General features: G+C 38.4%; 1 protein-coding gene across 2 annotated transcripts in view; it reads right to left on the reverse strand.

The window, feature by feature from the left end:
* The window catches only part of OCA2 (OCA2 melanosomal transmembrane protein), a 200,529-nt gene that overhangs the window by 81,542 nt on the left and 92,611 nt on the right, over positions 1-26,376 (reverse strand). For both annotated transcript variants that reach the window (XM_069465829.1, XM_069465830.1), the window contains one exon: positions 4,273-4,400. In XM_069465829.1, coding sequence (XP_069321930.1) covers positions 4,273-4,400 — 128 coding nt within the window. The remainder of the gene's footprint in view (positions 1-4,272; positions 4,401-26,376) is intronic.

Genomic DNA, 26,376 nt, shown 5'->3' on the forward strand with positions numbered 1-26,376 from the left:
CGTCCATAAATCCGCTTAATCTCTAGCAGAACACTAAAACAACTGACAACTCTTGTTTGATTTCCAGGATTTATAAAGACAGGTTTAAATATATTTTTGTAAAATTTTTAAGCTAACAGGTAAAAGAATACAACTATTATCTATAACTTCAAAACACTGGAAAAAGAGATGCAAAGAAATTTTAACAATATACTACATCAGTACATGGGAAGAAGAAATTTCAAAGAAATATAACAATATATCAGATATATGGCATAACAAAAAATGTTTTAAATTTAGATCCAATTATATGTTCTTTACTAGAAACAAACTAAAAACAAAGTAACAGATATTAAAATAAGGGAATGGGCAATTTCAGGGGACTTCTAGTCCAGACAAAATGGAATAAACCTCTTTCTCCCTGTTCCTCCTGCCATGCATAATTACACACCCTGGCAATAAAGCAAGAAGCAACTAAAAGAGAATTCTGAAAGGTGGTGAAAGGAGAGTAAATTTGTTTGGGGCCCCAGGACACTAGGAGCAGCACATGTACAGGTCAGGAAATACCGAAGCAGTATTTCCTGTCCAATCCACCCCCAATATAGCAAGAGAAGGCAGCTAGGTGGACTTGTTCCTCCTCTGGGTAGAACACCACCAGGGGTCATGGCCCTCTGGCAAGGAAGATAATAGGAGACCTGCCAACAAAGGTGGCCAAATAGACCAAAGTAGCACTGCTAATGTCTGAAAACCAAACTTTCACTTGAACCATAGACCACAGAAGTAATCCATAACCCGCGTGCTCAACTTAAACAGGGTGACTGCCTGCTGAAATAAAGGATTTAGGTATGACTCAGTGTCTCCTAAAATAATAGATAAAATATCCAAGATACAATAAAAAGTCACCTGTCATATCAGAAACCAAGAAAATCACAACTTGAATGAGAAAAGACAGTCAACTGATGCCAACACTGAGATGAATCAGATGTTGGATTATCTAAAACAGATTTGGAAGCAGCCATCATAAAAATGTCTCAACATCAGTTACAAAATTCTCTTGAAACAAATGGAAAAAAAAGTGAAGAAAGAGAAGTTCCATAAAAAGGAACCAAATGGAAATTATAGAACAAAAATACAATAACGGAAATGTTTAAAAAAATCTCTTGATATGCACTCAATAGTAGCACAGAGATATAGAGGAAAGAATCAGTGAACTTGAGGAAAGAGCAATTGAATTCACCCAATTTAAACAACAAAGAGAACAGTGGTTTTTTAAAAGTGGGGGGAATAGAGCCTCAGGGACCTGTGGGACTATTAAAAAAAAGATCTAATATTCACATTACTGAAGTTTTAGGAGAAGAGAATTAGAGTGAAGTTAAAAAAGTACTTTAAGGAATCAAAGCTTAAATTTTCTCAAATTCAGCAAAAGACACAAACCTATAGAGTCAAGAAGCTGAGCAAACCCTGGGAACATGATAACAGGATAAACCCAAAGAAATCCACATCAAAACAAATCATAAACTTTAAAAAAATAAAGATAAAATTTTTTTTTTGAAAGCAGCAAGAGAGTACTATGAGTACTATGTATTACCTATAAGGGAACACAAATTCAAATGACAGCAAATTTCTTATCTGAAACTATGAGGAACAGTTGAAAATGGTACATCATTTTTTAAGTGCTGAAAGGAAAAAAAAGTCAATCATACATTCTATATCCAGTGAAACTATCCTTTAGGAGAGAATAGGAAATAAAGACACTCTCAAATGAAGGAAAATTAAGAAAATTTGTTACTGGCAAACCTGCCCTTAAAGATTGGCTAAAAGAAGTTCTTTCAACATAAAGAAAATTATAAGTAATTGTGGAGCATAAGAAATGAAAAAGAACAACAGAAAGTACATAAATATTTGTACATACAATACACTATTTCTTTCCTCATGAATTTTATAAATCATATTTGATGATCGAAACAAAAATTATAATACTATCTGATACTCAAGAGAAAGTGAAGGAATCTCAATGGAAGTGAGATTTCCATATTTCACTCAAGTGGTAAATAAACTCTCATACCACATATGCATATTGTAGTCCTCTGAGCAACCATTCCAAAAACTACACAAACTATACATTCAAAAATACTATAAATAAATTAAAATATAATCCTAAAGAAAGTTCAGGTAACACACAGGAGGTCAAGAAAAGAGAAACATAGGTATTAGAAACGGAGGAAACAAACAGAAAATAAAGACGTTCAGTTCTTGTGTTAGGTTGGTTCCAGGACCCTGTAGATACCACAATAGATCATATTCTGAGTCATAAAACAAACCTCAACAAATGAACAATTGAAACCATCCAGCTGTAATGAAATAAAACTAGAAGTAGATACAGAAAGACAATATAAAAATCTCTAACACATGGAAACCAAACAACAAATAATCCATGGGTCAAAAAAGAGGTCTCATAGTAAATTTTAAAATATATAGAACTGAATGTTAATGAAAATACAACATATCAAAATATGTAAGATGCAACTGAAGCAGAACTGAGAGAAAATTTTATAGCACTAAATGCTAACATCAGAAAAGAGGGGAAATCTCAATTAATAAACTAACTTCCTACCTCCTTCAATTAAAAAAATAGCAAAATAAAGAATAAAATACACCAAAAGCAAGCCAAAGGAAAGAAACAATAAAGATCATAGCAGAAATTAATAGAATTAAAATATAAAAATAATAAAGAAAAATCAGTGAGGAATAAAAGCTATTTCTTTAAGGAAAATCAATAAAACTGACAAACTTCTACCAAGACTAACAAAAATTCTAAAAGACATGAATAACCAACATCAAGAGCATTTGACCTCCTGATGTAAATATGCGTGTGTTGGGCAGGCAGCTGTCTTTGGGAAAGAGAGATGAGATATTAATATGATATAAATATAACTGATCTACAATAATTATGAAGACACTCATGATACCATCACCACAACCAAGGTGCTAAACATACCCATCACCTCCAAAAATGTCCTTCTTTTCTCCTGGGTTGTGTTGTGTTGTTTTGTAGTAAGAACAGTTAACTTGAGATCTATCCTCTTGACATATTTTAAAGTGCTCAGTACTGTACCGTTAAACTATGCAGGTATTGTGTCAACAGCAAATCTCCAGAACTTTTTCATCCTGCATAACTGGAACTTTATACCCTTTGAGCTGTATGTCCCTCTCCTCAGCCCCTGGCAGCCACCATCCTTTCCTCTGCTTTCACAAGACTGACCATCTTAGACAATTCACCACGAGTGGATACACTCCACCCTTTCTTTACTTACAATGGTCCATCTGGGCCAGTGGTTCTCCACTGGTATCTCTCAGAATCACACAGGACCCTGCAACCACCTCTCCCAAAAAATATAGATGCCTTGAACCCTTGATTTATCAAACACAACCTCCCAGAAAGAGACCAGGATATATGCATTTTGGAAAATCTCCCCAAGCAACTGTAATGTGCAATACTGATTAAGAACCACGGAATTTGAACTGATAGGTTCTGATTTCTAACTAACTGCTCAGTGTAATCCCATGTGGCTGGGGCTGCAGCTAGGCGGTCAAAAGGCTGATTGGCCAGAATTGGCACACCAGGCCTGTCTCCAGGCAAGGCCTGACCAGCTGTAGAGTGAAGGCCAGTGTTCAAAAGGACAAAGCACGTGTCTCCAGGGCCAGATGTCCCCCAGAGGCAGAGGCTGTGTACCCTGTTGCCAGCATGTTAAGCTTGGAAGGCTGACGGAACGAGTTGGGAGGGCTCCGAGGAAACAGGGGGAGAAAGCAATGAGACCCGCATGTGGCAGTAGAGGAGTCCCCAGTGAAAACCGGCTGCCCCCACCCCAAACTGATTCAGCTGAGCATCTCAGCAAGACCAGGTGGCAGGGCGGGGCTCCCCCACACACACCCTCCCAGCATCCCATCAACATGCACCTTGTCTTTCCAAGGCATTCCTTTTGGTTTCAGAAACTTAATTAAAATTGATAAAGGCAGACAAAAAAAAAAAAAGAAGAAGAAGTTGTTTACAAGCCACAAAGATAACTCAAGATTTTTTTAAAAAGCAATCAAATAAACAATTTTATGGAAATATTTAGATGGCTGAGGTAAAAAGTTGGTTAACTTGAAATAATCTAATCACTATCTCCATTATTTTGCACTTAGGGAATATGTGGAGAGACTTACGGACTTAGGCTTTCTTCATTCACTAAATAACACATAAAATACAAATATCAGATAAAAGACCATAATGCAAAAGTTCCAAAATCTTACCTCCATCAGAACAAAGAGCGCTGCAAAGAATAGAAGGGTTGCCCATTCCACTCTGTGTAGAATTATCTCAAAATCATGAATATCAGCTAATATTAGCAACCAGATGGCACCCAGAATAGCAATCCATCCTGAAAAATAAGTAAAGGGACATATAGATATAGTTGTTAACATGCCAATTAATTTTTTATCTTCTGATTTCTTTTTTCTTTATTGAGGATAATTGACATACTGCAAACTGCATATATTTAAAAAGTACAATTTCCATTTGGGCTTATGTGTATATTTATGAAACCAACACTACAATCAAGATAATGAACTTACCCATCACCCCAAGAAGTTTATTCATGCCCATGTTCTTGTATCCCTTCTGGCTCCTCTTGTCACCCCCACACACTCCCAGTGAACCATTCATCTCTTTTCTTTCACTATAGATTAGTTTACATTTTCTATATTTTCTATAAGTGCAGATTTTGTATAAATTATATAGACACAATTTTTGTCTGACTGCTTCTCAATGGACAGATCATCCAGACAAAAAAATCAATATTCAGCATAATCATTTTAAGATCCTTCAATGTTAATGTGTGGATCAATAGTTCATTCCCTTTTTCATTGTTTAACAGTATGCCATTGTATGGATATGCTACAACGTACATACCATTCACCTATTAACAGACGTTTGGATTGTTTCCATTTTTTTGGTTATTTCAAATGAACATGCATGAACATTTTTTCATATACAATTCTTTACATGTGCATAAGCTTTCCGTTCCCTTGGGTAAATACTTAGGAACAGGATGGGTGGATCATATGATAAGTTAACATTACAGAATGTTATATGGAACATTTATGTTTTAAGAAACTTCAAAACTATTTTCCAAAATGATTGTACCATTTTACAATGCTACCAGCAGTGTATGAGAATTCTAGTTCCTCCACATCTTCACCAAGACTTGGTCAGCTTTCTTGATTTTAGATATTCCAATGGAAGTGAAGTGGTACCTTATTGTGGTTTCAAATTACATTTCCCTAGTGACTAATGATGTTGAACATCTATTCGTGTACTTATTTGCCATTCATGTATCTTCTTTCACAAAGTTTTTGTTCAAATAGTCTGTTGATTTTTTTTCTTACTGAGTAGAGCAAATGAAACCCAAAATAAATAGAAGAATACAAATAATAAAGATTACAGCAGGAACCCATGAAATAGAAAATGGAAAAGTATTAGAAAAAAGTAATGATACCAAAATCTCATTCTTTGAGAAGATTGGTAAGATTGATAAACTTTTAGGACAAAATGTAAGAAGACAAAATTGCCAATATTAAGAATAATATCAGTGACATGAGCATAGATTCTATACACATAAAAAGCATACAGTTTTCTATAGCTGCTATAACAAATTATCATAAATATAGTGGCTTAAAATAGCACTTATTTATTATATCACAGTTTTCATAGGTCAGAGTATGGTGGGTTCACAGCAGGGTGTCTGATTAGAGTCTCATAAAGCCAAAGTCAAGGTGTTCGCAGGGCCATATTCCTTTTTGGAAGCTCTGGGAAAGAATCTGTTTCCTTGCTCACTCAGGTTGTTGACATAATTCAATTCCTTGCAACTGTAAAACTGGAGTCCCTGTTTCCTTGCTGGTTGTCACCCAAAAGCTGTTCTCAGCTTCTAAAGGCCACCCACAATCCTGGCTCATACCCCCTTCCTCCACCTCCAAAGCCAGCAATGGTGACTTGAGTCCCTGTCACACTTCAAATCTCTCCTGCCTCTTGTTCTGCTACATCTCTCTAATGGACTCTTCTATCTTCCTCTTCCATTTTTAGGCCCATATTATTTCATTGGGCCTACCTAAATAATCCAGAAAAATCTCCCTATATTCAGGTTTATAACCTAAATTCTATCTGCAAATTTCCTTTGCTATGTAACATATACAGACATTACCACCAGGAACTGGAGTGTGGGCACCTTTGGTGGGGGAGTGGTATATATGGATTAATTTGGGAAGAATTAATTAGCATTTTAAAAATATATTATAAAATTTTTTAACCTATGAACACAACATATATGTATCTCCATTTATTACATCTTCTTTAGTTTTTGCTGAGAATGTTTTGTAGAAATCCAAGCAATCTTCTGTGCAGAAATTAACAAACTGGTTCTAAAATTCATATAAGAATGCAAAGGACTTAGAATAGCCTACACAACTTTGAAAAAAAAAAAAGAATAAAGTTGGAGAGTATACATCACCTCACTTCAAGATTTATTATAAAGCAACAATAATAAAAACAGTGTGGTATTACACCAAGATAAATTCATCAATGGAGAATCCAGAAATATACCCACACATTCATGGTCAATTGATTTTTGACAAAGGTTCAATAGCAGTTTAGTGAAGGAGTAGTCTTTTCCACATATGGTGCTGGAACAATTGGATATCCATATGGAAAAGAAATTTTACTTTGATCTGTTGATTAATCATATACAAAATTTAATGCAAATGGATTATAGGCCTAGATGTATTATAAAACATAACTATAAAACTTCTAGAACAAAATATAAGAAAAAATCTCTGTGATCTTGGGCTGTGCAAAGATTTCTTAGATACAACATTAAAAGCATGATCTATAAAAGGAAAAACTTGATATTAATTGTACTTGATCAAAATTATAAATTCCTGCTTTTTAAAAGGCACTGTTAAGTAAAAGTAGAGACAAGCCAAAAACTGGGAGAAAATATTTGCAAATCATTTATCTGATGAAAGACTCGTATCTAGAATATTTGTTTTAAAGATTCTCAAAATTCAACAATAAGTAAACAAACAACCCAATTAAAATGGGGAATATTTTGAACAGACATTAACAAAGAGCAAATGAGCACATGAAAACATGCTCAAACATCACTATTCATTAGAAAAATGCAAAGTAAAACCAAAATGACATTTCACGATATACCTTAGAATACATAAAATTAAAAACACTGACCAAACTAAGTTTTGACAAGAATATGAAGGAACCAGAACTTTCGTACACTGCTGGTGGAATTGCAAACTGGTACAATCATTTTGAAAAACAGTTTGGTAGTTTTTAAAAACATTATCCATAAACCTACCATATGACCCAACCATTCTACTTTTAGGTATTTACCCAAGAGAAATTAAAGCACATGAAGATACAAAGAACCAAACACAACATTTATCGGTAGTTTTAATTTGGATAGCCCAAAACTGGAAGCAATCCAAATATCCATCAATAGGTGAATATGTACCTCAAAAAATTTTATCATATTCAAACCATGAAATAATATTCAGCAATAAAAAGAAATGAACTATTGATGTACACTACCACATAGATAAATCTCATAATAATTATGGTAAATGAAAGAAGCCAAACCAAAAAATGTGACATATTATTTTTTTTTGTAACTTATTTAATTTTATTTTATTTATAGATTGACAACTTATTTGTTAATACAAATATACTTCTCCTAGGCATTGGTAAATAAAATGAAATAAAAGTACAACAAGCACTGAGAGAATGTAAAGTAACACAAGAAAAAGGATAAGAATTATGAAAAAATGTGACATATTAAATGATTCTTTTATATAAACCTCTAAAGGATGCAAATAGCAGAGTTTGACAAACTTCAACCCATGGGTCAAATCTGCCCCTCTGCCTGTTTTAGTAAATAAAAGTTTATTGAAACACATCTACAGCCATTGATTTACATATTTCCTATGACTCCCCTACCACTACAATAGTAGTGTTTAGTATTTGTGACAGAGCATGTACAGCCTACAAAGCCTCAAATACTTACTATCTGCCCCTTTATGAAAAAGCTTGCAATCTACAGTGACAGAAAACAGCTCAAAGATCGCCTGAGGACAGAGGTGCTGGAGGGTCAGGAGGAAGCCAGAACAAAGCCGCACAAGGAGACTTTTCAGTGTGACACCTGTGTGCTGCTCTTCTTCACTGGGAAAGGGGCAAACATGTCATCTCTAAACACTCTGGGTCTGATGCCAACTCTACGGTTCATTGAATTTATTAGAATATTTTTGCTCTCTCCAGTAAACGCTTCATGCAAGATGGACTTGCAATACTAAAAGTTAAAAAAAAAACTGGGGCATTATCAAATTCACTAGACAGGTTGCACAAACTTTATGCCTGCTTATATGTAAGTGCGTATCTGATAGATATTTATGGGTATGGCTTTCATTAAAATCATTACAAAGCTAGCCATCTCACACCCTCAAGAGTCAGAGGCTAAAGTCAGAGTTCATCAAAAAGATGGGGGAGTTCCCCAAGACCAAAGTAGATCAGGCAAGTTTGTAAGTGGGAAAAGCAAAAAACTATTTAGTTGTTTTTTTAAGAAAAAATGCACTGAGATCTCAATTGTTTATGTATTTGAGGGAAAAAAAATCTTTTAAACAATAAAAATTATTTGGGTGAATGAAGTATCTTGTTAACCAAAATTCTTGACAATTCTATACCTTGTGTTTTTAAAAACTTATTTTTTTTTTTTTTTTTTTAGACAGAGTCTCACTCTGTTGCCCGGGCTAGAGTGAGTGCCGTAGCGTCAGCCTAGCTCACAGCAACCTCAAACTCATGGGCTTAAGCGATCCTACTGCCTCAGCCTCCCGAGTAGCTGGGACTACAGGCATGCGCCACCATGCCCGGCTAATTTTTTTGTATATATATATTTTAGTTGTCCATATAATTTCTTTCTATTTTTAGTAGAGACGGGGTCTCACTCTTGCTCAGGCTGGTCTTGAACTCCTGACCTCGAGCGATCCACCCGCCTCGGCCTCCCAGAGTGCTAGGATTACAGGCGTGAGCCACCGCGCCCGGCCTTAAAAACTTATTAATAAAAAGTATATGTGCTGATTGTTTCAAATTATTTCTATTACCTTTACTCTACCTTTAAGGGCTTAAATATAGATTATTTTCTGGAAAACAATGACAGTTAATTGCATGTGGCTTATAAAATTTAAAGATATATCTAGGCCACCCCCATGTCTCCCACTATTCCTCTTTATTTCTGTTTTCTGAAGTATACCCATTCTCCACTCTTGCAAGACCAATCTTCTCACAATATCAGGAAAAATTCCCAATCATCTGGTTCTCACTGAGCATCCCCTTAATCTGAACTATTTTACATGCCACTTTTGGACACCTGCTCCATGCCAGCCTCTGAGCTTAAGAGATATGGATGGGAATGTAACTAAGATGCCACTGTAAATTTCAAGGGGCTCACCATCTGGTGGAAAGCATGTGCATGTAAGAAAAGTTATACATGATGTAATAGAGTTGCACGTGTCCACCCAGAAAGGGTAACAAGACATGGGGATTGAGAGAAGTTTCCACCAAAAGAATGGTATTCAAACAAGATCCTAGAGGATGAATATAATTTTTCAGGTAAAGAGGGAAGGAGGCATTCCAAGACAAAGGTAACAGCATATCCAAGAACAGAGCATAAAGAAGGAAGTATAACAACTAGAAGTGCATTTAAATAAATTAGTGTAATTTTTGTGTCAAAAAAAAAAAAAGAAAGAAGTGTCAGAGTGGTATCAGCAACACGGTGGAATAGGCAGTTCTCAGCTCTTGTCCTCATAGAGAAACGAGGAGAAACTGTTAAAACCAACTTTGTCTGAATTCTAAAAAACAATGAAAGGTTTACAGCAACTAGGCAAACATCAGGGCAAGAAAAGCCAACTTCAGATGGCAGGAAGGCTTTGCTGCATTTTGCTTGCCTGTGCCTCATGTCCTCCCCAGCACGCCAGGGGTCATGAAGTGGCGTAGCCTGCATTCCCAGTGCGAGAGCCTGGTCCCTGGTTCAGAGAGAGCAGAGCAGACCTCATTCACAAATTATTGCTTATGTCTGTTCTAATCTGATTGGAGCATAACTGAAGCACTAATGCAAGGGATTCATCTCTCTTTCATCCAAGACAGAACGCAAGCCAGAAAAATGGGAGGCATTGTTCAAAAACACTGCAAGCCAAACTATCAATCCACAGAGGCCTGAAGAAAATATTATGGTTTAAAAATAGAATAAGCCACCTGAGGCACAGAGGCAAAAGACAGAGAGAGTTTCTTTGTGAAATCAGAGCATTCAAAAGCAGCCAATTATAGGAGAGAATATAGAAAGCCACATGCATGCCCAGCAAAAGGTTCATGCTCAGAAAAGCCAGAATTCCCCAGACTTTCACCTCAAGGCTGATGCCCAGTCTCAGCCAGGCCCACGTGCTAAAGGATTGTTCCAGCACAGAGCCAATCTGTAAAACTGGGAGAGATGTTTTTATTGTAATTTGTTTGTTTTCAGCTCCTAGTATTCAAGAAAATCTCTATCAAAACACCAGCTGAACAAACTAAGCAGCCACTAAGGAACAGAGATTTTAGTGACCACATATGATGAGGAATACTGTTTCAAAAACAGTTTGGAAAATTCACAAAACAAACAGACTATTACAGCCTTCAATGGTAAAAAAAAAAAAAAAAAAAAAAAGGCCCTAGGGAAGGGAGAGAAAATTATTTCCAGGGTTACCACATTATAATATTCAAATGTCCAGTTTTCAACAACAACAACAATCACAAGGCACAGAAAGAAACAGGCCAGTGGAATAGAATAGAGAGCCTAGAAATAAACACTCGTGTTTATGGTCAAATGATCTTTGACAAGAAGGCAAGACAGTGGGGAAGAGCAGTCTCTTCAACAAATGTTGTTGAGGAAACTGAATATCCATATGCAAAAGAATGAAGCTGGACCCTTATCTTATACCACATATAAAAATTAATTCAAAATAGATTAAAATCTGGCCGGGCGCGGTGGCTCACGCCTGTAATCCTAGCACTCTGGGAGGCCGAGGCGGGCGGATTGTTTGAGCTCAGGAGTTCGAGACCAGCCTGAGCAAGAGCAAGACCCTGTCTCTACTAAAAATAGAAAGAAATTATCTGGCCAACTAAAATATATATATAGAAAAAATTAGCTGGGCATGGTGGTGCATGCCTGTAGTCCCAGCTACTCGGGAGGCTGAGGCAGAAGGATCACTTGAGCCCAGGAGTTTGAGGTTGCTGTGAGCTAGGCTGACGCCACAGCACTCACTCTAGCCAGGGCAACAAAGCGAGACTCTGTCTCAAAAAAAAAAAAAAAAAAAAAAAAGAACACAATAGATTAAAATCTAATCATAAAGCCTGAAACCATAAAACTCCTAAAAGAAAACAGAGGAAAAGATTCCTTATGTTGGACTCAGCAATGATTTCTTGGATATAACAACAAAACCACAAGCAATGAAAGCAAAAATAGACTAATGTGACTACATCAAACTCCTACACCTTAACAACAACAAAAAAACAAATAATACAATTTTTAAAATGGGCAAAAGAATGAAGAAGTAAAATTTTCTCTGTTAAAAAATGATACAATCCTACATACAGAAAATCTCAAAGAATTTGCAAAAAGCAACAAATACAAACAAATTTGCTAGGTATACTATGATCAACACACAAGTATCAATTGTCTTTCTGTACACCTGCAATGAACAATCTGAAAAAGAAATTCAAGAAAGCAATTCTATTTATAATAGCATCTAAATGAATAAATTACCTGGGAATGAATAAAGCAAGAAGGCAGGAGATTTCTATATACTGAACACTATGAAACACTGTTGGTTGGAACTAACAAAGGCTTAAAAAATTGGAAACACATCCCTACATTTCTTAGATGTCAATACCATCGAAGGATAGCTATAGATTTAGTACAATTTCTAGGAAGAATCCACACTTCCCAATTTCAAAACTTACTACAAAGCTACAGTAACCAAAATAGTGTCGTGCTGGCATAAGGAGAAGTCAGGAAGTTTTCTAAGCAAAGGAGCTGGAGTGGCCTGATTTGGCCATCTGTGTTAGCTTTGTCTGCCTCACAGACTTTGTTACCTCTGTTTGAACTCTCCAGAATACCTTCCACAGTACAGAAGACAGGCAGACACTTGTCTGCCTAATCCATCACCTCGGTTGGTTGATTCCTTGACTGCCCCCTAAAGATGGATCATCACTTCTCTTCTTTACATTCTTCATAAGAAAAAATTGCACCAATTCCACTTTCCTTGGGTAATGCTTTTTGACAGTCAGAAAGGGCATCCTCTTGTTTACTCTGCTGTATGGCAATAAGAACTTCTAAAAGTCAGTAAGAACACAAGATATTTTCCATGATCCTGAGAGAAATTTCAGTCACGACGGGAAGCCAGAAGCTCCTCAAATGCTCCTTTTATAGCTCTATTTTCCCTTATCATTTCTGGAGTCCTGAGTTTTCGTCCAGCCACAACTCCTGCCATAGCACTTATCAAGCCAACTTCAGAATAGGTTCTATTTGTCTTGTCAGAAAAATTCCCTGCAACAACCTACAACTCAATGAAGACCTACCTTGCTATTGCAAAACTTCAATTTCTCCCTTAATTTTAACCTTGCTGTCTACAGAGCCAGCAGCACTAATCAAACTGCCTGTGCACAAGCATAACTGCTTGGTAATGCCTGGTCCCTTCACTAAGGAGTCAAAGTGGCACCTTCTTTTTTTTTTGTTTTTTTGTTTGTTTGTTGTTTAAGAGAGGGTCTCGCTCTGTTGCCCACGCTGTAGTGCAGTGGCACCATTGTAGCTCACTGCAGGCTCAAACTCTTGGGCTTGAATGATCCTCCTGCCTTAGCCTCCCAGGTAGCTGGGACCGCAAGCACACGTCACTGCACTTGGCAGAAGTGACATCTTCTAAGACCCCCCCCCCCACTACCACCACAAACACTCACTACAAGCAATATTCCACTCTGTTCTCACTTAGAACTGGCTCCTCCATGACATTGACAAAAGATGAAGTGACAGGTTCTTTCATAGCGTGGGGGAAGAATAAAACCACTCATGGGAACATCACAATTTCCAGGTTCACATTCTATTACAAATTCTAACAATGTGCCGTTGAGACTCTTTTTTCTAAAATTAAAAGTTCAGTTGAGTGGAGACAAACAGAACAAACAGTATTGTTCACCTGAGTTGTCTTTATCCTGTGGTGCTTCTATCAAGCCTCTCCTTGAATGGGCATCTATCCCTCACCAAGAGCTTTGCCACACCTTAAAGCAAAATCTGTGGGAAGTGGCTCTGAACTTTCATTTGTATCTCCAACAGAGTCAAGTTTCCATGCAGAACAAAGAGCTAAATGAGCCTCTTTTCTCCCCATTGCTGAAGCCCAGAGCAACACAATTCAAATGAATGTAGGACAAGGGCTTCCAGCATTGACCAGGCAGCCTCCTGGGCATAGACACCTGCCAGTCATCTCTCAGCACCCCAGCCCGTGAGAAAACTGAGGCTCCCAAAGATTAACCAGTTTTCTTCAGGCTACATAGCTTACTGGGGGCAAAGCCAGGATCCAATCTCCAGTCTGAGAGAATTCCTTTCCATGCCACTACGTTGGATTACTCTCATGTGTTCAGTCTCTGGATGGAATGCTTTCACTGCTTATGAATAAGTCTGGTTTATTTATCTGAAATCTCTCCCACAATGTGGTTAGTTTAATATATTGAGACATGTAACTTAATCTTTTATAAAGAAGATTGTACATGTTCCTTGCTCTGGATGTTTTGCTGCTGCCTTTGACCAAAAGCAGTGCTGTCCTGATGAATCTATTCCCTACAGTTAAGATGAACTAACCTACATGTCTTGAGGCACCCAGGATGCATCTCCAGAGAATATCTCAACAGTTACTCACCACACACTCACCCTTCCACCCAGGAAAACTCATGAATGGGCTGCACATACTATAGATAGTACACCACCATGCCTGCCTCCCTTTAGTAAGTTAATCTCCCGACTATTGGCCTTCAACTGCCTAAAATAGGCCAAGCAAGCTTCATCCCAAATAATCTAGGACTTCCAGTTGCACAGCTACACTGTGGTTGTCTGTGGGGTAGTTCTAGAGCTCTCATTTACCCAGACATTGAGCCTCCAGTGTACAAGTGCAGTGCCTCCTCCTGGGGAGCCCCCAGCCCACAGCTGGGTGGTTGAGTGGGACAGGAAACATGGGGTGAGCTGGCTTAGGAGGTCAGAATGACGGTTATATTCTATTATAGCGCTATTCATAGGGCAGTTTCCATAAGACCAAAAGGAGGGAGCATCTAACCATGTATGCAATGGTTTTATGGACTGTGCAGGTTTTCCATCATAAGAAAATTTCCATTCTTCCCAGTGGCCTTTTAAAATCCAGCAAAAGCAATATCATTTTTCATCATCCTTGTATTTTCTTGGGCTGCTTAACAATCAGCCTAAACTTTCCATTCACATCTCTCGCAGTTGTGCATCCAGCACTGCTTCTAAGGCCTCTGTGTATATGAAGTTATTCAATCCTCACAGCAACCTTGTGGGTGTACCAAGGCACAGAGCAGGTGCCCACCATGGAAAAGCACACTGAGTACTGAAGCTAGGCTTAGAGCCAGGAAGATCTAGCTCCAGATCTGCCGTCTCCTCGCTAGATCCAGGGAAGCAGCTGCGAACTGTCCAAGGTTCCAGCTGTGGCTACAACATCAAAGCTCGGAGTGAAGCTAACGGCTTCCTTTCAACACATGGAAGCCTCTGCGTGGTTTCCAGTCAGGCTTAGGAAATGCCGTGATTACTTCAGGTGAGTAGTTTAAAAGAGCTGAGGTTGGAAGGCGATTGAAACCTAAGTGATCCTATTTCTAAGCATTTTGCCTGAGATAAGGTTTTCCACCAGTATTGACAGGCCAGTGTAGGTGCGTGGGGCCTTGCTGAGCTGTCCCTCCTCTTGATTCTCCACCACCCCCAGCCATCCTCTGCCCAGAGGCTGACTGGTATGGACCACATCAAAAGGTTCTCCTCCCCCAGGACTCCAGCTGGGCTCTGCCCTTTACACAAGAGAGCAGATTCGCCTATTTGTGAGTTCTTTAAAAATGGAATCATATCATATGTACTCTTTTCTGCCAGACTTTTCTTTTGCTCAACATTTTTGTGAGATTCAGTCCTGTTGTTACAGTTGCAGAAATAAATTCATTTTTTATTTCTGTATAGTATTCCACTGTATAATTATCCCACAATTTATCCATTCTAGGGGTTGATAGATATTTGAGTTGTTTCCAGTTGGGGATATCATAAACAGTGCTGCTATGAGCATTTTCAGACATGTCTTTTTGTGTGCATACGTACATATTTCTGTTGGGCATACAACTAAAAACAAAATTTCTGAGCAGTAGAAATGCATTGTCCTAAACTTTAGTAGATGCTGCCAAATCATTTTCAAAAGTCATTGTACATAGATGCAATCTTATCGGTAATGTATGACACTCTCCATTGCTCCACATTCTCGCAATACTGGGTATTGTCAATCTTTAATTTTAGCCATTTAGGTACAGATATAATGATATCCCACTGTGATCAAAACTCACATTTTACTGATGACTTACAAGGTTTAGCACCTTTTCATATGCTTATTAATAATTTCAGTAATTTCAATATCCTTTTCTGTGAAATGTCTATTCAGGATTCCTGCCCATTTTTCTGTTGGGTGTTCTTACTGATCTATATGGGTGTTATTTTTATATTTTAGATATAATTTCCAAATGTAACAATGAGTATATTTTGCATGCATCTTTTTTTACTCTATGGCCTCTTTTTCCCTCATTTAATAGTGTCTTTTGAGGTTCCTAACTTTAAAGTAGTCAAAGTTATCCTTTACCATTAGCACTTTTTACATCCAATTTAAGAAGTTGAGGCACATGTCAATGTCTTTGATGACAAAGTATGATCAATAAAGACGGCCAGACAGATCCCTATTGTACAGAAGAGGCCACCAAACCTTGGAGAGATTGGGCCCTCTTATACCAAATATGCAACTTGGGGAAGGGAGTGTATGAAACTGTAATGTAGGAAGCAGCAGACACACACCTCCCTGAACTGACGTGCCACCTGAGACCTGATGAAGGTCGGGGTGGTAGCCAAATACCCTTTCCATCTTAAGGGGGAGCATCTCCACCTCCTGCACAGATGTGGCAGAGCCAAGACTCCAGGGCCATTGCTTGCCAGAACAAGTGGGCTGGTCCCAGCTTATCTTCAGTAAAAGTGGAAAAATTATCATTTTGCTCTGTATCCATCCCAATTTACCTCTAAAAATGAAATGGAGAAGATTGTGGTGGCAGGGGGGGCAGTGGGTAGTACAGCACTACAAATATGCAATTAAAAGGCCACAATTAAAACTTTCAAGACATTCAAGGGCTACTGTGTGTGGACGGTAGCAGGCTTCTCCAAATACTAGCACCTCTGACGAAAATATACATACACGGAGGCAGGATCTTTGTCCTTGATACACACAAGTACCAATTATCCAGGCTGTACCCTGAATGCCAGCTCACTCACATTGGCGGAGAAAAACAGTGGCAGGATAAACTTCTGGGTTGGACTGAGAGACAGCGGCAGCAATTACACGCACTGAGTGCACTCAGGTACGAGTCCCTGCAGCCTTGGGAATGATAAACTGGACACGAGCTCTGCCCTTTCATGGAGAAGACAGCCCACATACAACCACTGTGACGTACTGCGTGACAGCTATGCTAGCATCAGACACTAGGTGCCACAGGGTCTCTGAGGTAAATCCACACACTCTGCTGAGGGCATGGGTGAACCAACCAGAGCCTAACTCAACATTGTTCTGTATACTCAAGCATATTTGAAGGACGGTGAAAATCAAACAGCCTCTAAGGATCTTGACTGTCAAAACTGACATGAACTAGAACTTCAATGACAAACTCATGAGAATGTCAGCAAGAAACGAAAGAGCTATAACTAATGTTTTCTTTACTGACTTTTATTTTTTCAAGTCTCAATGTCAAATGATTTTCCAATCTCTACTTTAAAAAAATTAATTGAAGTGTTGACCGTGTTCATGGTAAGTATTATTCACCACTTAAAACAAGACTCTGCTAACGTTTGTACTGAACTTGTACCCTCAAGACCTAGGAATGCAACGATATTAAAAATATGATTATGCCCGCTAGATATTATGAAGAAGAATTAAAATTGTGAATGATTAAAATGAATAAATCCTTACACAAGAATAACTAAGCATAAGAAAGAATGCTAAATGCAGTTTAAGAATTCTCATTTTGCATTTGTGTATTTTGGCTTTGTTAAAGAAGTCTGGCTCGGCTGACCAGGCTCTGTGGCTCACATCTGTAATCTTAGCACTCTGGGAGGCCGAGGCAGGAGGATCGCTCAAGGTCAGGAGTTTGAGACCAGCCTGAGCAAGAGTGAGACCCCATCTCTACTAAAAAAAATAGAAAGAAATTAGCTGGACAACTAAAAATATATAGAAAAAATTAGCTGGGCATGGTGGCACATGCCTGTAGTTCCAGCTACTCAGGAGGCTGAGGCAGTAGGATTGCTTGAGCCCAGGAGTTTGAGGTTGCTGTGAGCTAGGCTAATGCCACAGCACTCTAGCCTAGGCAACAGAGTGAGATTTTGTCTCAAAAAAAAAAAAAAGAAGAAGAAGTCTGGCTCATTAAGACAGAGTCCAGCCAGGGTTGTGGGTGCATTAGGCACTGTTAGGAATTGTGCCTTATTCTCTGGTGTCCCTAGTGCCTCTCACAGTGCTTAGTGGAAGAAACACACACTCAAAAATATTACATTAAGAAATGAATGAACAAGCAGCTAAAGTATCTGCATTAAACAAGGAATGTAAATTCTCAAAATGCCATATGACTTGAGCTTTCTTGGAGAAGGTAACATTCGATCCTCAGTGCAGGTTTTCCTTTGGTCCCCAGGAAGGGCTGCTGCCTGGAACCACACGGATCACTCACCACACAATGGCAGGGAGCTGCGTTCCGCAGGAGCAGAGCCCTGGGAGTTGGGCAACAGAGCAGGCTGTCCCAGAGAAATGCACCCAGATGTCCCTAGAGATCATAGAGCCTTGCCACTGGGACTGACCCATCACTTCTCAGGTTCCTTGAAATTCAGAGAATGCAAGTTGGGGGGGGGGGGCTTAAAAAAAAGAAATTAAGAGAATGTATTTTTCATTTTGTCCATAACCACCAACATTCAGGCAGATTCTAGTCACTCCTCCTGGTTGGCCACTATGTAGTATCCTAATGCAAAAGACAAGTCATCATAACATGTACAACCCTAAAAAAAATCTTTTAGAATGTTTTGGGTAGTGGTTTGCTAACAGATTGTCAGAGCTCCTCACACCTGTCACTCTTCTCCCTGCTGTACCCCAGGAAGGTCTCCCAGCCCCAGAGGTAGGTGGAGCTGCAAGGCCAACAGGCCAATGGGCTGTGAGTAAATGAGACACACCTTCCCAGCATGGCATTTAAGGGCAGCTGTCAGCTCTCCACTGTCTCTTCCTTGCCAAGGTGACCCTAAAAACTGTGTGTTGATATGATGGCATCACAAAACGCTGGTGCCTCTGTCCAGCAGGGATCCCCACTGACAAACTAGACATGTACCGCCAGCAAGAAAAACCCTTTATCATGTCAAACCGCTGAGATGCCAGGGCCAGTGTTTTACGCAGCTTAGCCCAGCCCATCCTGATACATCTGAACATCAAATGCACAAGGTGTAAGTAAAATGATGTGTTTGTGTTTGCAAATGTTGAAAGAAGAACTAGGTCAGTCATGTTTTCAGTTGTTAAGTTTTGTTCCAATTAACTATCATTCATTAACTAGAACACCTAATTTCCAAAAATGAGCTTTTGGAAAACTGGTTGGTTTTTTTTTTTATAATTACAAGGTCCAGAAATGAATTGCCACAGCATTAATCTTTCAGAATTTACTTAAATTCTTGTTAAAATTATTAATGTTGAGGAGCTGAAACATGACCACAGCATTGCTTCAGAAAAGGCAAGTGAAAATGTTGATAAAACTCAGTCTTCCTAGCATTATGACTCCAAAGTTAGAAATTTCCAGAGTCCTGAAAGGAACAATCTTTTGGTCCCAATATTTCTAATAACCCTGTAGGTATAGTTTCTCTAAATTTTGTTTTTTATAGTAAATATGAATATTTTCTTTCTTATTAATGCTAGAGGAAATATAATTTATATAGCAAACAAAGTTAATATATATTAAGACAACTTAGAATGTTAAGGTTAATGACCAATGAAAAAAGTGTAAGTAGTAAGCATGTGATCTGAGAGTTTTAACAATTCTCTTGATGAAATAAATATCTAACACCTTACTCTCCCACTAATAACTCTCAGATATTTTTACTTAAATGGACCACTAACATTTCTGAAAATTTCATTGGTTTAAAAGCTAATGTGGTTCTCTGTCAAAATTATCGAACCTTTTAAAAACCTCAGCAATCCTACCGTTATGTGCAGACCTAGGTGATACAAGCCATCTGGAATGAAAAATGAAGGGAGAAGCAGTCATTAAGTTGTTTGCTCTATCCCCGATTCATTAACCTGTGTGTACTCAATGGAGGATACTGGCTGCATTATTCAAAATATACTGGGCCTAATAAAAGGAGAAGACCACAATGAAAAACAAAAACTCATGTTTGGAGAATCAGAGCCAAGACACAACCAACCTTGTGAAACGCTTCAGTAAGGTCCTATCAAGGCTATTATTTTAAGTAACTGGAAGAGAGGAGCTAGCCTTCTTCACCTGCGTATCTCATCATGTCTGCACAGGGCTTGAGAAGTGCAGTTCAGTCAAATTGATAAAAATGCTCCAGATTCAGTGACAAATTACTTTTACAGCAAAAAAAAAAAAAAAAAAGCAGGTTGTTGTTACTGTATGTCACAGTTAAAATTGCCAAACAGATGAGAAAACAAGTTCACATGTTATTTAGTAAAAGAGCACTTCTGAACAGCAGAAGCTTGGGGATGCAGCTGTCAGCAGAGGGAACAGGGGGGATTCTGAAGATGATGGAGGGTGCAAGGGTCCTCTGTACTCTCTGAAGAGCCACACGTAAGTGACTGGGAAGTGTCCTATACTCAGCTTCGGGAGGGTATCCCAACCCCGACTCTATTCAGGCCAGCCTCTCATCTCCACTGAAAGGAGGAATTAGGTTATAAACTCATGCATTACATACTTAAGTTACTCTTACTCTTTTGGCCTTTTTCTAAGATCAATATTCACCAGGTAGTCAGGGTTCTCAATAGCTTCAAAGAGAGATGTCACTGGTCACCAATGATCAATGGACAAAAATCATATCCCTCAGGAAGGGAAATAGTCTTTGTTGATAATGATGCAACAAATATTTACAATTACAGCCACTTCAAAGCTCAGCCATGGAATGATGTCTGCAGAAATAACAAAGTAAAGACTCCAAAAATCTACTCCTCCATAAAAGCAATGACAGCACTGGCAAAAGCAGTCAAAATCAACTGTTCTGGAGCTCTGTAAATTAACCAAAACCTTGCAACAATACAAGGAGTATTTATTCAAGGAAAAAAACAGCTGAATATTGATAATCAAGTCTTGTGGCATTTTAACTTGCCTGATTCTCATCCCTCTCTCCTCAGTGCTAAGGTAGCTTTGAAAACAAACAGCCCCAAATTACGGTGAAAACCAGCAGCCTAGCAGCCATTGAAAGGGACAGAACAGAGCTGAAGTTCTCCAAAAGCCCAATCCCCAGAAAAATGTCACTATTTGACTTGCCTGAAGTTCTCTGAAAACTCCCACTCCCATGGCTTTACTTTATTTAACCTAAGAGCTCACTTACTGTGAACAGCTTTTCCCAAGACATTTGCTGAAAAAAATCAGTGGTAATTGTTTACTATCTCAGCTATCTGAGGCAGCAATAACAGTTGGAGCTGTGAAGAAATAACCAAAAAACTTAAAAGGAAAGCTGGAGAATGAGATGTCCACAGGGAACTTTGAAAAGCTTCCGTGTATTCCTGGAAATCTAGAAGGCCACACGCACTTGTAGTGTTGTGCACATGCCCAGGAAAAACCTGAGAAGACCAGCCCTTAGATGTATTCAACAAAAACTTTAAATCTATTATTTTAAATATGTTTAGAGAAATAAAAGAAACCACCTCTAAAGAACTAAAGGGAAGTATGAGAATATTGTCTACCAAATAAAGAGTTACAATATCACCATCAAATTGGTTGTAACTGATCAACACTTAAGTGCACATATAGTAATAACATTCATCGGGTGTCGGGCAGATGGGAGGGGCGAGGAGGGGATGGGTATATACACACCTGATGGAAGCGGTGTGCACCGTCTGGGGGATGGAAATGCTTGAAGCCCTGACTCAGATGTGGCAAAGGCAATACACATAACCTAAACATTTATACCCCCATAATATGCTGAAATAAAATTAAAAATTTTAAAAAAAAGAATTACAATAAAGAAACAGAAATTACCAAAAAAGAAACAATAGAAATTCTGGAATTGAAAAGGCTAACTGAAATTAAAAATTTATTAGTGAGTCTCAACAGCATATTTGAGCCAACAGAAGAAATAATCAGTAAACTTGAAGATAAGTTAATTGAGATTTTCTAGTCTAAGAAAAAGAGTGGGAAAAAAATAATGAAGAAATGTGAACAGAGCCTCAGAAACCTGTAGGAGACCATACAGAATAAGATGGACACCATGCGTAATAGGGGTCCCAGAAAGAAGAGAGTGAAGGAGAGGGGACAAAAGAATATTTGAGAAAATAATGGCCCAAAACTTCCCAAATGTGATTAAAAAAAAAACAAAAAACATAAATCTCAACATCCAAGAATCTCAATGAAGCCCAAACAGGATAAACTCAAAGAAATCCCCACCTAGACACATCAAAATCAAACTGTTGAAAGACAAAGAGAGAATCTTAGAGCAATGAGAGAGCAATGACTCATCATGTATAAGAGGTCCTCAGTAAGATTAAAGATGATTTCTAATCAGAAACCATAAAGGCCAGATGGCACTAGGATGACATAGCAAAGTGCTAAAAAATAGGACTGTCAACCAAAAATTCCATATCCAGTCCAACTATCCTCCAAAAATAAAGAAATAAAGAGATTCCCAGATAAACAAAAATTAATAAAATTCATTTTGAGTACCCCTTTCATACAAGAAATACTAAAAGAAGTTTTTAAGGCTAAAATGAAAGAACTCTGTAACTCAAATCTACGTGAAGAAATAAAGAGCACTGATAAAATTATTTATATAAATAAATATAAAAAGCAGGCCGGGCGTGGTGGCTCACGCCTGTAATCCTAGCACTCTGGGAGGCCGAGGCGGGTGGATTGTTTGAGCTCAGGAGTTCGAGACCAGCCTGAGCAAGAGCGAGACCCCGTCTCTACTAAAAATAGAAGTAAATTATGTGGACAGCTAAAAATATATATAGAAAAATTAGCCGGGCATGGTGGCGCATGCCTGTAGTCCCAGCTACTCGGGAGGCTGAGGCAGGAGGATGGCTTGAGCCCAGGAGTTTGAGGTTGCTGTGAGCTAGGCTGACGCCACGGCACTCTAGCCCGGGCAACAGAGCAAGACTCTGTCTCAAAAAAAAAAAAATAAATAAATAAATATAAAAAGCAAAATAAATGTAATTTTTGTCTGTAACTGTTATATGATTTAAAAGATTACAACATAAAGTAATAATTATAAAAGTGTGTTGATGAACATAAATGGCATAAAGATAAATATGTATGACAATAATGACATAAAAAACAAAGGGCTATATAAGAGAAAAATTCTTTTATGCATTCAAACTAAGCTGGTACTAATCTAAACTGGATTGGTTTTTGTTTGTTTTGTGTTGTTTTGCTTTGCTTTACTTTTCTGAGATAGGGTCTCACTCTGTTGCCCAGGCTGGAGTGCAGTGGCATGATCATATGGTTCACTGTAGCCTTGAGCTCCTGGGTTCAAGCAATCCTCCCACCTTGGCCTCCGAAAGTGCTGAGATTACAGGTGTGAGCCACTACACCAGCCAGAACTAGATTGTTATAAATTAAAATGTTCATTGTAACCCCCAAGGCAACCACTAAGAAAACAACTCAGAAAATAAAGTAATAGGGAATTAAAATGGTACACTACAAAATACCTATTTAATGCAAAAGAAGGGAGTAATTGAGGAATAGAAGGACAAAAAGATGTTAGGCATGTAGAAAATAAACAGATCTTATTGTCTAATTAATTATATACTCCTTGCTGCAACTAATGTGACTGCCTGTGCAGAATACATATAGATCCACCTCCCTCTTTCTAAAAGAAGACCTAGAAGAACAGGGACTGGGTTTTTATGTTCACTACTCTATCCCCAACCCCTAGATCACTGCCTGCATTTATTGTAGAAATGCATGAATAAGTGAATGGATAGATAAATTAATGATTTGATTGAAATGAATTAATTGCTAGAAACTAGAATGACCAAAAAATATATTAGGAAGTTTGGGGAATCTGTCCAGCTCATAATGACCCCCATCCTCTAAGAAGTATACCTCAGCCAACCCAGGCCATATTTTACCTTATACCCCTGCCCTCCTGGTCATAATTTTCTGTGCTAGGAAAGAAAGGTAACCAACCTGGGCCAATCAGACTCTTCATCTGGGAGTTTGGGATTCAGAATAGCTTTTTCTGTGTGTGTGGCTGAAACTGAGGTCCTATAAACTGGGAAATTAATGGGTAACTGCTATTCTGCTGTGAACAGAAAAAAGATGAGATAACAGGGTCATGGAGAAGCATGAGGTTGAGAGAGAGCACTGAGGATGATTGGGCAGTGGGGTGCCCTCTGTCTGAATGCCTGTCCTCTTCAGAGCCTGCCCCCCTGCAGGCCCCATTGTCCCTTGGAGTCTGTCAGCCCATTATCATTCTAATAATCCTCTATTTTGCTTAAGACAGACCAAGTAGATTGCTTTATTTGTAGCTAAAAATACTTTCACAAAGACAACAATAAAATTGCTCAACAATAGGGACACCAAGAACACCGAAGAGACCAGCAATATCAAAACCATAACCATGGAAATAATTACAGAAAATTTTCCAGAATTGAAATCTAATCAAATATATCCTGAGAGAATCTGAAAGTACATTCTGAACTAATTATCAAAGGAGCAGACCTAGGAAATGCTCATCAAGGTTATAAATTTTAAGGCCAAGATAAAATTTTAAATCTTGCCTCACTGATTCTTGTATAATTTCATAATCAGTTATCCACAGTCCCAAAGTGTGGAAAAGCAGAATTTTTAAATAAATTGTATGTCAAAATTCAACAAAACCTGACTTGAACTGTAGTCTTTATTTATTATACTTTGTGTAAATATTTATGTTTCACTGCAGAAATATTAATGCTTGGATGACAGGGTGCTGGCCCTGAACCTCCCAGGGGTGTTACATTACATACAATTCAGTATGTGTACTCAATTGTCTTTCTAAAATACAAATAAAAATATCTGAATTTTGAAAGATATCTGACACCAGAAAGTTCATATAGGAACTGTGGATCTCTATGGATCAACTGACCCATCCTGAGTTAGTTCTAGTGTATTGTGAGGTGAAGGCCCTTGCACATTGGAGAACTATGTCTTTGCCAGATAGATGCGATTGTGACCATGGCCCTTATTTGCTTTTCTTCACTGTTGTGCCACCTCTTGCATGTCTTTGGGTCGCTTAGGGCTCTCCTCTTACCCCAAGCCAGCTCTGTGTGGACCCCCCATCCTCACATAGGTGTGCTCTGGCAGGGTCTGCCCGGAGCCCACACACTGATACCTGCCTCCCACCAGGGCCTTTCCCATCGGTGCTGCTACATGGCCCTTGGCATGTGCCAGCCAGACACAATGCAAGTCGGCATGCCACAGGGAGGAACTCTGACCAATGGGCGATGGGAGCCAGCGGGTAAGTGTTCCTGCTGTCGCCCACTCAACCCCACAGACGGTCCCGAGATGCAGTTCATACTCCTTCTCAGACAATCCTATGGGATGGAGCAACCAGCGGCCCATGTGGTGGCCAGCACGCTGATGCAGCCTGGTTTGGCTTCGTCTCTTCACTGGCTGCCTCCACATCACTCACTTTTCTTCCCCGGGGAATGTAAAATTATAATAAATTTTGTTTGGGGCATAAATATTTAAACATAAATAAATAAATAAATAAAATGAAAGTTTCATAGTAATCAATTTTTTTAAAAGTCCAATATAGTTAAAGATGTGACTTTAAATTTTAAAAGTATCGTTCTTAATACAAAGACCATTGCCAAATGCTGCCAAAATTGCATATAAGCTCTCATATATTTCCAGTTTTTAAAATGACCGCTATGTTCTTTCAAAGTAGAATCTCTAATAAAATTAGAAACAAAATAATCTGTGAACACCCAAAAGACTTCTCTAACAGAAGCCTTTGCCCATAAAACACCAGTTTTATTGTATTTGTTTAATTACCAGTGGTGCCCACCTAACATTTTGTAGTTCACAATGTTAAAATTACATTACGTCTGAGTTATAATCAAAAATAATTACACTGCAACAATTTCTAGATGTAATCCACCAAATGCAACTGAAATTCATGGCATTGTTGCCACTCCAGCTTTGGTATCCTTCATTGCTTCATACAGATTCTAAGTGGATCAGCTCTCAGGTGTGGCTAAATAACACCTGCTAGTGCAGAACCAAGCCCAGGGCTCCTGGCAAGTTGGATTTCAGATTCTTTAGGGAAAAAAATTCCAGAGGCTGTGAACACATAACATAAAGCTGGACACCCAGTCAAAAGCATGTACCTCATGTACTATTTTTGAGATTCTAGACATGTAGCTTCTTTACATAAGACAGAAAAGGAAAACGGGAAGAAAAGGGTTTCTGACAGCATCTGGGCACCCAAGCAACGATGTGATGTGAATAATGAAGCTGGCCACATTATCCATCTGTCTTACAAAGTTAAGAGTCTTCGCTTTCTACAGCAGTTAATATTTCTCAAATTTTGCAGTAAAACAAGTTTTTATAAAAATTAAGATAAAATAAGACATTTTAAGCATCCTAGCGGGCTCACTTTTGAAGAAAAACTATGGGTAAAGGTTTGGTTGAAGAGAAGACTCCCTGACATCACCTCAAATGAACCTTTCTCATACACCTATGCTTTCATGTGGGGTAGGCTTTGGAAGAGGTTTTGCTTTGTTTTATTTTTTTTTTAAATTTTTTATTGT

The sequence above is a fragment of the Eulemur rufifrons genome, chromosome 3 (assembly GCF_041146395.1).
Source record: "Eulemur rufifrons isolate Redbay chromosome 3, OSU_ERuf_1, whole genome shotgun sequence".
NCBI classification, from domain to species: domain Eukaryota; kingdom Metazoa; phylum Chordata; class Mammalia; order Primates; family Lemuridae; genus Eulemur; species Eulemur rufifrons.